This window comes from Gorilla gorilla, chromosome 1 (genome assembly GCF_029281585.2).
Source record: "Gorilla gorilla gorilla isolate KB3781 chromosome 1, NHGRI_mGorGor1-v2.1_pri, whole genome shotgun sequence".
In the NCBI taxonomy this organism is placed as follows: Eukaryota; Metazoa; Chordata; class Mammalia; order Primates; family Hominidae; genus Gorilla; species Gorilla gorilla.
Genome location: NC_073224.2, coordinates 185,904,517 through 185,917,999, shown reverse-complemented (window position 1 = coordinate 185,917,999; position 13,483 = coordinate 185,904,517). Strand labels below are relative to the sequence as shown.

The window sequence follows — 13,483 nt, the reverse complement described above, 5'->3', positions numbered from 1 at the left end:
GCTGGGTATGGTGGGGAGCGCCTGTAGTCACAGCTACTTGGGAGGGTGAGATGGGAGGATTGCTTGAACCTGGGAGGTGGAGGTTGCAGTGAGCCAGGATGGTACCACTGCACTGCAACCTGGGTGACAAAGTGAGACACCATTTAAAAAAAAAAAAAAGAATAAAACAACAGGCATATTTAATAACATTCCCCTTAAATGCATTAGCTTTTCTTCCAAACCTGTTCCTTGTTCTCCTGTATTAATGTATATCCGTATACCAAGTAACTGGGACTAGAAATCTAGGAACCATCCTTAACTCTTTTTTCTCATATCCAATTTTCTTTTTTCTTTGTTTTATTTTATTTTATTTTATTTTTTTTAGGGTCTCGCTCTGTCACCCAGGCTGGAATGCAGTGATGTGATCATGGGACTATGATCACATCATAGCTGGGACTATAGGCACATGCCACCACACCTGGCTAATTTTTTTTTTTTTTTTTTTTTTTTTTTTGTAGAGACAGGATTTCATCATGTTGTCCAGTCTGGTCTTGAACTTCTGGGCTCAAGCTATCTGCCCTCCTTGGCCTCCCGAAGTGCTGGGATTACAGGCATGAGCCACTACGCCTGGCCCCAATTTTTAGTTTTACTTCCTAAAAATCCTTCTTGCCCATACTCACTTGATTGTCTTCCACTTTAAGTTCAGAATCATACTTCTCATCTAGAGCAATGCTATGGTCTGTTGACTTGTCTCCCTGCCTTTGACATCCCCCATTCACCTCCCTTCCACTCTTACACCAGAGAAATATGTCTAAAATAGAAAAGAAAATCTACTCAGGTCACTTTCCTGCCTAATCCTTCAATAATTTCTCATTCCCCATCAATAAAGATCACAGTTTTTTACATGACACCCAAGGCCTTCCATGACCTGGCGCCTGCCTACCTCATCCCCTGCTAGTCTTTTTATTTATGCCTCATCCAATGTCAACCATTCACAATTCCCCAAAGATGTTGTGCTCTTTCCTTCCTCTGTGCCTTTGCATATACTGTCCTGTTTGCCTGGAATTCCCTTACTGTCTTGTCTTGGAGGCAATATAATGCAATAATTAAGAACATAGACTCTGGAGCCAGACTGCCTTACTAAAATCCCAGCTCTGCCACTTACTACCTTCGTGACCTTGGTCAAGTTATGTAGCCTCTCTGTGTCCATCTTAATCTATAAAATGGGGATTAATAATACCTGTTTTGTAAGGTGTTATGAAATTTGAGTGAGTCAACATATGTAAAGTGTTTGGTACAGAGTCTGGCCAATACTAAGTACTTTGTAAGTCTTTGCTATTATTGTTATTATCATTACTTTATAAAATCCTATTCATCTCCCATGACCTAGTTCAAATCCTCTACTATTGGGCCCTTCCTGACCACCCTTTTGTCCCTGAGACGCAGAGCCAATCTAATCACTCCCTTCTCTGAGCCATCCCTGTATATTAAACATGTCTGTATCATTGCACTTATTTGTGCTGTATCATGGTTGTTTCTTTACATGCCTGTGCCCTGCTATACTCTGAGCTTCTTGAAAGACTATGTCTCATTGATTTTGTGTCACTGGTTCCTGGCACAGGACTTGGCCTATAGTAGGCTGCAGTACATTTTTCTGAATGACCAAATGAAGTAAAATAACAGGCTTGGCATGGCACGTGAGACCTGTTCTACCCCAGTGCACTTATCGTCTCATCCCTTGTAGCCCCTCCTTTATATGTACGCATTCCAGCCACACCTTATTTCTTGCTGTTCTTTGTTTGCTTGCTTGCTTGTTTGACATGAAGTCTCACTCTGTTGCCCAAGCTGGAGTGCAGTGGCGAGATTTTGGCTCACTGCAACCTCCACCTCCTGGGTTGAAGCGATTCTCCTGCCTCAGCCTCCCAAGTAGCTAAGACTACAGGCACACGCCACCATGCCCAGCTAATTTTTGTATTTTCAGTAGAGACGGGATTTCACTATTTTGGCCAGGCTGGTCTTGAACTCCTGACCTCGTGATCCTCCCGCCTCGGCCTCCCAAAGTGCTAGGATTACAGGCGTGAGCCACTGTGCCCAGCCTCTTGCTGTTCTTTGTATAAGCTCTTCCCTTCCATGCCTTCAGGGCTTCCTTGAACTTGATGCTGGTCCCTTTTCCTTGAAAGCCCTTCTGTTTCTTTTTACAGAGTCAATTTCTACCCATTTGTCAACCCACTCAAGAACTACTTTGCCTATAAATCTTAGATTATAAACTCCATGAGTACAGGACCTTGAGTTTTTTTTTTTTTTTTTTTTTTCAAGTCAGAGTCTCGCTCTATCACCCAGGCTAGAGTGCAGTGGCATGATCTCAGCTTACTGCAGCCTCTGCCTCCTGGGTTCAAGCGATTATCCTGCCTCAGCCTCCCAAGTAGCTGGGATTACAGGTGCCTGCCACCACACCCAACTAATTTTTGTATTTTTAGTAGAGATGGAGTTTCACCATTTTGCCACCCTGGCGTTGAACTCTTGACCTCAAGTGATCCACCTGCCTTGACCTCCCAAAGTGCTGGGATTACAGGCGTAAGCCACCACACTCTGTCAGGATCTTGAGTATTTTATTTACTTCTCTGCCCTTGGATGTAGCACAGTGCCTGACACATATTAAGTGGTCAATAAATATTTGTCAAATAAATGAATGTTGAAATGCTTTCTGGGTTCTATAAGGGAGTTAATCCTTCCCTCATTAGTACTCTCAACGTTTGGTTCAAATATCTGTGGAAGCACTTACTTTACTGTATTGTAATTGTCTGATTACCTGTAGCTTTCTCCAATCCACTATGAATTCCTGAGACCCGGGACTGTAATATCTTATTATGTTCTGATTCTGCTCCAAAACCTAACACAGTGCCTGCTACACTGTAGGTAAAATGTATTGAATAAACAGTAATCATCTGTATTCTGGCATGCCGTTGTGGGGTTTTGATAGTAAAGTATTCTACAAATATTGTGAAACAGCTTATGCCCAGCACAATGCTAAGTACTATAGAGAACATGAGAGAAAATTAAGATCAAAATACAAACCCTCATGAAACTTCCTGAAAAGTGATCAAATTATAAGAAGTTAATAAATAATGAAGCCAGGTGTGGTGGCTCATGCCTATAATCCTAGCACTTGGAAGGCCAAGACAGGAGGACCACTTGAGCCCAGGAGTTTGAGACCAAACTACATGGTGAGGCTACATGGTGAGGCCTCATCTTTACCAAAAAAAAATTAGCAGCCAGGTGCAGTGGCTCACACCTGTAATCCCAGCACTTTGGGAGGCCGAGGCGGGTGGATCATGAGGTCAGGAGTTTGAGACCAGCCTGGCCAATATGGTGAAACCCTGTCTCTACTAAAAATAAAAAATTAGCTGGGCGTGGTCATGCGCGCCTGTAGTCCCAGCTGCTTGGGAGGCTGAAGCAGAAGAATTGCTTGAACCTGGGAGGCGGAGGTTGCAGTGAGCTGAGATTGCGCCACTGCGCTCCAATCTGGGCAACAGAGCGAGACTCCGTCTCAAAAAAAAAAAAAAAAAAATTAGCCGGGCGTGGTGGCATGCGCCTGTGGTCCTAGCCACTAGGGAGGCTGAGGTGGGAGGATTGCTTGAGCTCAGGAGGTTGAGGCTGTAGTGAGCTATGATCATACCACTGTACTCCAGCCTGGGCAACAGAGCAAGACCCAGTCTCAAAAATAAAATAAAATAATGAGAAAAAATTATATGTGATCCATTACATAATTGTCATATAGACAATAAGGGCTAAGAGGTAAGAGAAGAGGCCTGGCGCGGTGGCTCACACCTATAATCTCAGCATTTTGGGAGGCTGAGATGGGCAGATCACCTGAGGTCAGGAGTTTGAGACCAGCCTGGCCAACATGGTGAAACCTCATCTCTACTAAAAATACAAAAATTAGCCGGGTGTGGTGGCGGGCGCCTGTAATCCTAGCCACTCGTGATTACAGGAGGCTGGGGAAGGAGAATCAGTTGGACCCGGGAGGCAGAGGTTGCAGTGAGCCGAGATCATGCCACTGCACTCCAGCCTGGGTGACAGAGCGAGACTCTGTCTCAAACAAACAAAAAAAAAGAGGTAAGAGAAGAGAGAGCTTAGTCCCTGTTTTAGTGCCCAAAGAAGGCTATGTGGCAGGGCACCATAAAGGGACGGGAGGATTTGACTAGGTCTGATATACTCTAGGGAAGTAGTGACATATAACCATTCAATGAGTGGTATGTGCTCTTCTGTTTCCTCTATGTATGCATGATGCTTGGTGTGTTCACAATGGCAAATTAAAAAGAAATTGAGTTAAATGTGAATGTTAGAGTCAGCTAGGTCCACTTTCTGCCAAGTGACTTCCAAACATAAGCATTATGTTTTAATGCCAAGAACCTACTAAATGTTTAAGCCTCAGTTTCCTCATCAGTAACATCAGAAATAACAGTACCCCATCTGCATGATTATTATGAGAGTGAAATAAATAAATTCATATTGAAAGGGCTAACCATTGTGCCTGGTATGTAGTAAAAACCAATAGTTTCCTCTTTTCATGTATGGAAAAGGAGGGGCTTGTATAGTAAAACCAAAGCTGAGGAGGAGGAGGATGATAGTAGTAATAAGGATTACTACTAACATTTATTGAGTCCATTTTTATGGTCCAGGCATTGTGCTAACTAATGCTTTACATATATTAACTCTTTAAATCTTAATAATAGCTTTGTGATATGTATGCTTTTATCATTTATATTTTACAGATGAAAAACTAAGGCATAGAGAGATTAAGTAGCTTGCTTGAAGTCATGTAGCCATTAGTGGCAAAGTTGGGATTTGAACCAGATAATCTGGGTTCATAGTCTGTCCCCTATAGATAGGGTGAGCTGGAAAAAAAAAAAAAGTGGAAGTTTCTGAATGCCAAACTGAAGAGGTATAAAAATCTTGGAATATTAGGACCATTGTACTTCTGTTATCAGTATATATTCCAAGTAATTTTGCCATAGGCGTATCACATTCTATAAAAGTGATTCTCAATAGAGCTCATGTAATGTCCATTTAAGTGGTAAAGGTTAATTTGGTTAATCTCTTTTTAGTCCCTTAAGAGGAAGTGATTTCTTCTGTTGGTTGCAATAAGAGAATTTTTTAAATTAAAAGGTCCTAGAGTATACTCATTCTTTTAGGTTCATCACTTCAGAATGTTCTATAAACCTTTCCTGCCTTTGTAGGATCAACTAGCCAATATGTTGCCTCCTGCCCCCACCAGTGGAATGGTGCCCACGTAACTGCTTATGAATGAATCATTTTCCCTAATTGGTTTTGTCAAACCTGACATTTCAGCAATCCACAACTGTAAAACCAGATGGTATATTGGAAAGCACATCTTCTTTCTGGCAATAACTATTCTACTCCTCATTGTAGTGTCCTTATTGATATTTTGTGTCCATTTCTCTTGTTCCTCCAAATAATTTGAGCAATCTATTTTCTGGCCCATAGTTAGAGATTGAGACATTTCTTGATATATATGGAATTCTTTTGCTCTTGAATAGACTGATGTTTTTCCTATTCCTGACCTAAAATTTCATATCTGAAAACTGTACTGTACTTAGTCCTTGAAGGTAGAAATAGTTTTGTTCAGTTACACCTACTGTGCACTGGGGATAGTGAGATAAATGAGAAATGGTTCCAGCCCTTAAGGGAAAGACAGCCTTGTCGATGGTAAGTATTTGCAGAAAGCATAGATGCAATAATAGGAGTCTATACAAGTTGCAGAGGGACGCAAAGTGGAGTATGGTAAAATGTGGTAGAGGACAGGCAAGAAAGGCTTCATAGAAGACATGATGCTTGAAGAGAGTCTTAAAAAATGAATAAGTATTTATCAGGTAAATGAGGTAAAGAAAGAACATCCCAGGCAAAGGTATGAAATTCAAAAGGAAGCTGTAAATAGTTTCATGTATCTGGAGCAAATGATGAGACTGAAAAGAATGTCAGGAACCAAGTCATGGAAGGCCTTTTATGCCATGCTAAAGAGTTTGGACTTCTTTAGTTCCATATGTTGATATTATCTGATGTGGAACCCTTAACCTGATTCCAGCCATGCAGAAATGCTGGATTAAAAGTCTCCAATACAGAGCTGAGCTTGAAAGCAAGAAAGGGAAATCCTTAGGTGCCAGGAAGAGAGAGGAAAGCAAAATCAGAGCTGTAAATGGGAGCTGAAGCTAAATAGTTCCAGGGAACACTGAATCCAGATATAATGCTTAGGGGCTGGGATTTTAAGGCCAGTATGAATGGGAGATGAGACCTCGGGCTAATGTGATGTGGGGAGCTGGAATTGATCTCCTATGTGAAGCTGGAAGCTGAAACAGGACTACCATATGTTTGTGAGAAATGAGCTAGAAAAATTCCATCCACTGGTCCAGGGAAGCAGATTGTTACCTTCTCAGGGTCTTAGATGGAAAAAGAGTTGACAATAATAATAAATTAGAACCACACTCTTATTACCATGCATGAATATGTGTACAGTCATCTCTCAGTATCTGTAGGGGATTGGTTCCAGGACCCCCCCTACAGGTGCCAAAATCCACGAATGCTCATGTCTGTTATATGGAATGGTGTGCTATTTGCCTATACTCTATATAGATCCTCTTGTATAGTCTAAATCATTTCTAGATTACTATACAGGTTGAGCATCCTAATCTGAAATCAGAATGTCACAAAATCCAACACTTTTGAGTGCTAACATGGTACCCAAAGGAAATGCTCATGAGAACATTTTGGACTTTGAATTTTTGGATTAGGGATGCTCAACCAGTACATATAATGCAAATATTGAAAAATCCCAAATCCCAAATCCCAAACATTTCTGGCCCCAACCGTTTTGGATAAGGGATACTCAATCTGCAATACCTAATACAATGTAAATGCTTTGTAAGTAGTTTTTATACTGTATTGTTAATGGAATAGTGACAAGGAAAAAAGTCTCTATGTGTTCAATACAGATGCAGCCATCTATTTTTTTAAAAATACTTTTGACCTATGGTTGGTTGAATCCACAGATGTGAAACCTGCCAATCCAGAAGGCTAGCTGTAGTTAAATTCACTCTATTTGCAAAACTGAAAAAAATTAATATAAAAACTGGCCTAGAACTGAGAAAATTCAAATCTTGGCAAAGGCAAATGTGAGATTTCTCTATTAAGACACTTCATATCCTAGAATGCAGAGGACTTCCATAGAACAGAATCCCCTGTAAGGATAAACTAACGGTCAGAAATTACAAAGTCTATAAGAAAATAAATTACCAAGGGAGAGAATGAGCAGACAGATGTAAGTAATAGAATTTCTACCCCAAGAAGTAGAGATAAGAAAACAATCTCAAAGAGACCTTAAATATGTTTAAAATGTTTTTTATTGGTGGAGGGTGTCCAGGTTCTTGGCGTTTTGACAAAGAATTGGACAGAATGCATAAAGCAACAAATGGAGCAACGAAAGCATAGATTTATTGAAGTAAGTACACTCCATAGAGTGTGAGCTGGCTCAAGCAGCCTCAAGAGTGCAGGTTACAGAATTTTCTGGGGTTTGAATAGTTTGAATACCCTCTAGAGGCTTCCCGTTGGTTACTTGGCTTACACCCTAAGTAAATGAAGTAGTGGCCTGCAACCAGTATGATTGGTTGTGGAAGGTGACTAATCAGAGGCTGAAGTGAAGTTACAAAGTTACACCCTATGCAAATGTCTGATTGGTTCCAGGAGGCTGAAATGAAGTTACAAAATTACACCCCTATGCAAATAAAGACTAGGCAAGCGACCGGTTTTGTTGGTTGTGCATTTTTCCTTTTTTTTTTTTTTGAGACGGAGTCTCACTGTGTCACCTAGGCTGGAGTGCAGTGGTGCGATCTCGGCTCACTGCACCCTCCACCTCCCAGGTTCAAATGATTCTTGTGCCTCAGCCTCCCAAGTAGCTGGGATGACAGACATGTGCCACCATGCCCAGGTAATTTTTGTATTTTTAGTAGAGATGGGGTTTTGCCATGTCGGCCAGGCTGGTCTCGAACTCCTGACCTCAAGTGATCCGCCTGCTTTGGCCTCCCATAGTGCCGGGATTACAGGTGTGAGCCACTGTGCCCGGCTGGGGTTTTCCTTTTGATTTAGTTCTAGGAAGTCAGTGAGAATCAGCCTTAGGTTCCCTGCCTCCAGACCTCATGTTCACAGAGATAAAGGAATGGAAACCATAAGATAAGAACAGAATAGTATGAAAAGAGAACAGGTAAGTTTGGAGAAGAAGAAAAACAGAACTTGTCCAATGAAAAAATATCATTATTGAAGCAGAAACACATCAAACAGGTTAAACATAGGCAAGCCATAGCTAAAAAGAGAAATACTTAGGTTTCTAAAGAAGTAACTTAGGATGTATCATACAGAAATGAAGAGACAGAAATATGAAAGAGAAAAGTACATAAGGGATAGGCAGAGAAGCCATGGAATTGGGGTTTCTGAAGTAGAGGATTGTGAGGAGAATACTGGTATCAATTTCTGTTAGTATACATCTTAAACATTGTAAGGGTAGGTTGAGCATGGTGGCTCACACCTGTAATCCCAGCACTTGGGGAGGCCAAGGCAGAAAGATCACTTGAGCCCAGGAGTTCAAGACCAGCCTGGGCAACATAGTGAGACCCCACATCTACAAAAAAATTTAAAAATCAGCGGAGTGTGGTGGCCCACCTGTGGTCCCAGCTACTTGGGAGACTGAGGTGGGAGGACCACTTGAGCCCAGGAGATCGAGGCTGCAGTGTGATCTCACCACTGCACTCCAGCCTGGGCAACAGAGCATGACTCTGTCTCAAAAAAAAATATATGTATAAGGGTAAACACTGAAATCATAGAAATATAATAAGTAACTTCCAAACCATAGAGGGAAAAAAAAGGGGCTGGGCACAGTGGCTCACACTTGTAATCCTTGTGCTTTCAGAGGCTGAGGTGAGGGGATCAGTTGAGGCCAGGAGTTTGAGACCAGCCTGGGCACTGGGCAACAGAGTGAGACCCCATGTCTACAAAAAATACAAAAATTAGCCAGGTATGGTGATGCATGCCTGCAATCCCAGCTACTCGGGAGGCTGAAGCAGAAGAATTGCTTGAACAGGTTGGGGGAGAGGGGGGCGGAGGTTGCAGTGAGCCGAGATTGTGCCATTGCACTCCAGCCTGGGCGACAGAACAAGACTTCTTTTCAGAAACAACAACAACAAAAATTAGCCAGGCGTGGTGGCATGTGCCTGTACTCCCAGGTACTCGGGAAGCTGGCAGGAGGATGGCTTGAGCCCTGGAGTTGAAGGCTACAGTGAGCTATGATTGTTACCACTGCACCCAGCCTGTGCAACAGAGTGAGACCCCATCTATAAAAAACAAAAAAAGGAAAAAGAAAAAAAATAGATTAAAGAAAACTGTTAAAAAGAAGATATGAAAGAAGAAAAAAAGAAGAGAAAATATGTTCAAATATATCAGTAATCATAATAAACACAAATGGATTAAACATGCCTATTAAAAGATAGAGATTCTCAGATTGGAATAGGAGGCAGGGAGCAAAATAAAGCAGCCACAGGCTATGTAAAGTGTAATGACCCAGAGAAGTTGAAAGTAAAGAGATGAAGACAATATACAAAAAACTGTCATAGACAGGAGTTCATTGAAACAATGTTTGTAACATGTAAAATATGGGGAAAGAAACTACCTAATAGGGGAATAGTTTTAAAATTCTAAGACATTTGTATATAAAAATAATGGAATACTATCCAATACTATTAAAACAGATCAACCAACCGGGATTATATGTTTCAGTTTGGATAAATCAATAAAATACATTGGTGAAAAAGGCATGATATTTGCACTTTCTTCCTATTCAAAATTTCTCCTTGGCTTTATTGATTTATTTTTCGTACAGTTTAACACTAATATCGTTTTATATTGTAACAGATCGTAGAAAAAGACTGTCTCAGTTTTTACTAATACCCCTAAAGACCGAGAACAAAGCAGTAGGTATCAAGTGATATTTCCCAATGAGATTCTGGACCATCTATACAGAAGGCAACACCTGAAGACCAGTTTTGGGATCCTGAACCCATCACCCACCATAAGCCATAAAGTAGGTTGAAGTTAAAGGAAGAGGGGAGAGAGAATTCCTTTGGATGAAGCAAGAGTGCCACGATATTTTTTCACTTGGAGAACTTGACTTTAGTTCCTGGGGTTGGTGGACAGAGATCAGTCTCTGCCTAGGAAAGTCTAAAGACAGAGAGTGGCTGACTGATGTCAAAAGGAGAAGTGGGTATATTGGGAGGGCTGTTACCCGCCGAATTCTTTAGGACAAAGATGTGGGCAAGTGTGGGAGAAAATACTGGCTGGCCTGGAGTTGAATGAAAATTGATGGGTCCACAAAGATACGTGGAAGGACACTGGGATCCCTATAGGGAGAGCCTGTGGGAGGTGGGTTGCCAAAAACTGGGGAAGCGGGAGGACTTATGGATGGCTGGCAGAAGGAGACAGTGCCCACAGTATGGGAACTGCAGGTGAGAGCTCAACAGTGGGAGCTTTCCAAGGAACTGCAAAAGTAACCTATACGAGAAAAAGAAAGTCAGCTTTCAACATCTGCCAAGTCCAGGTAGTACTAAAACCTGATTAGCATAGTATCACTATGTTAAAGTAAGGCTTTTCCTTCCCCTTTCCTCTTTTCCTTTTCCTGGCTTTGAACCTGGAAGGGTCAGAAACCAAACCAAACAAGTGGATTGGAGAGGAAGAGAAGCAAAGTTGGAGTGAGAGGGAAGTCAAACACCCTTCTCCCACCATAGGCTTCTAGGCTGGAAGCAGACACCAGCCAAGGGAGAGAGATAAGACTTTTTTGTTGTTGCTTTTATCAAACTATCATATAGAAAATGCATGTAGAAAACTGCACAAATTGTAAGTATACATGAGGAATTTTCACAATAAACACACCAGCATCCAGATCAAAAAACAGTATTACCAGAATCCCAGAATCCCCTTCAATTCCCGAACTGTGCCCAGCTCCCTCAGATAATAACAATCCAAGATGAGATTTTTTTGTGTGTAGTTGTAAAAGCAAATTAAAAGTCTCCCACTTTACTTTTTAAAAAATTATTAGTGGAATAATTTCAATACTATAGAAAAGTTTGCAACACAGTATGAAGAACTTTCCCATCTCCTTTACCCAGATTCTTTAACTGTTAATTTTTTATACTTAATGGAAAGATGCATATCAACTTTAAGATGGTACATAGTTTCTTCTAGGAAGGGAAAGAGGGGAATGAGTTGATGCAGGGTACAAAGGTACTTAAACTTTATAATGTTTTATTATTTTATGTGAAATGGCAAAGTGTTCATTTTTTCCATTATAAATAGTGGGTTACTCTCTGTATCTTTCTATGTGTTTGAAGTTTTAAAAAATTATTTGAACAAGAGAGAGTTTTGAATTTTATCCTCTAGGAAGTGGGGAACTACTGAAGTATGCTTTTGATTGTTGACATAAACATGTCTATGACTTCCCTGCTCGCTGTTCTTGCCTATGAATTAAGACAGTCTTAAGTGAGCTATAGAGTTGATTCACCTCAGCATTGTTTTTCTCTTCTCATCCTTATTGCCTCTCACTGCTAAGTGCCCAGTGGTGTCTGAGATGGTAAAATTAAAACTTGCACTTTTCCTAATAGATGCACCTCTCTTCCTGATTTGCACTAAGCCGTACCTGCTTTTAAGCAATTACCCATCATTTGGGGCCATCAGATGCACTGTACTTTGGTTCAGGTCATAATCAATAATTCATATGTCAGTAGGAGCCCCATTAGCTCAGGTGAAGGCAGATGTCTTTCTAATGAAAATGCTCCATTTTCCAAATGACTTTTCTTTTTCCCAGAGAGTTGTGGTTGTAGAAGACATAAAAAGATGGAAAACTATGCTGGAGCTTCCTGATCAAACCAAAGAGAATCTTGTTGAAGCCTTACAAGAATTAAAGAAGAAAATACCCTCCAGGGAAGTGTTAAAATCAACAAGGATAGGTATATTCCTTCTTAATTTTATTTTTTAAGAAAGCTTATATTTTGTCTCCCTTCTTCTTTCCTTCCTCTCTCCTTCAAACATGAAGTTATCTGCCTTATCAATGCTTTCAACTCTCTGGTAAAGGACTGTTGTTTAAAAAATTATCTGTTGGTTGCGGGCCAATACCTTGGTAATATATTAAAAAAATTATCAGAAAAATGAAATATACAAAATACAAGCCCCAGTTTTTAAAATTAGATTCAACAGATATAGGATTACTCTTGTCAAATTACTATGAAAGTTTCTAAATGCTTACATTTAATTTATGTACTTACTTCATGGACTGGAAACTGGCAATAACACATGGATAACATTTTGAGTGTGGTAGATGCTGGGTATGCAGAAATGGATAAGACATGATTTGTGACCTCAAGAAACTTAGGATTTGGGCTGGGTGTGGTGGCGCATGCCTGTAATCCCAACACTTGGGGAGGCCGAGGTGAGCAGATCACTTGAGGTCAGGAGTCCAAGACCAGCCAGGACAACATGGCAAAACCCCGTCTCTACTAAAAATACAAAAATTAGCCAGACATGGTGGTCCGTGCCTGTAATCTTAGCTACTCAGGAGGCTGAGGCATGAGAATTGCTTGAACCTGGGAGGCAGAGGTTGCAGTGAGCCAAGATCGTGCCACTGCACTCCAGCCTGGGCGACTCAGACTCTGTCTCAAAAAAAAAAAGAAACTTAGAGTTTGGTAGAGGAGATGAGCATATAGACAAATGGGAACAGTGAAATATTGTAGGTGTAAATAAAAACGTGTAAATAGTGTTCTGAGTACTATTCTAATCTAAACAAGGTATATACTGGGGACTTCAGAAAAGGCTTCATAGAAGAGGTGACATTTCAGTTACATCTTGATATTATAGCATTGGAGATATTTAAAAGGTAAGTCAGGGACCATGTTGAATTGCCATTTTAGTACAGTACACAACTGTGAATAATACGTAAGGGAGGGCCAACATGTGTTACTCAAGCTGCTCCCAGCTCCCCAGGGAGTCCAGGACAGTCATTCACAGCTGCTGTTCTTGCCCTCACTAGTGCAGCCATTGCCTTGGTCTGCCTCCCCTTGACCTCTTGTTCATGAGAAGCAGGAGAGAGAGCAGCTTCAGAACTGGCACTAACAGCTGGGAAGAGCTGTGCAAAATCCCCAGAGGGCCCCCCAAGAGTCTTAGAGTTGTACCCCTGTAATATAAACCGGAATCTGAGAAAATCAGATGCTTTAAGAATATAAGACCCTATCATTGTAGCCAAGGAGATTCTCCCATCTGCTGCTGGATTTTGTCTTTATAGGTTATAATCAGTAGGGGGCAATAAGACCATTCATATGAGCAGATAAAGTATTTCCACCAGTAGAGGGTACTAGTGATTACTAGTTTATGACATGTATATGTGTACAGATGTATA

The 13,483-nt window shown here is 41.0% G+C and overlaps 1 protein-coding gene across 2 annotated transcripts in view; it reads left to right on the top strand.

The window, feature by feature from the left end:
- TCEANC2 (transcription elongation factor A N-terminal and central domain containing 2) overlaps positions 1-13,483 on the top strand; it is a 56,012-nt gene that overhangs the window by 3,528 nt on the left and 39,001 nt on the right. For both annotated transcript variants that reach the window (XM_055349574.2, XM_004025846.5), the window contains exon 3: positions 11,900-12,041. In XM_055349574.2, the coding sequence (XP_055205549.1) occupies positions 11,900-12,041 (142 nt within the window). The remainder of the gene's footprint in view (positions 1-11,899; positions 12,042-13,483) is intronic.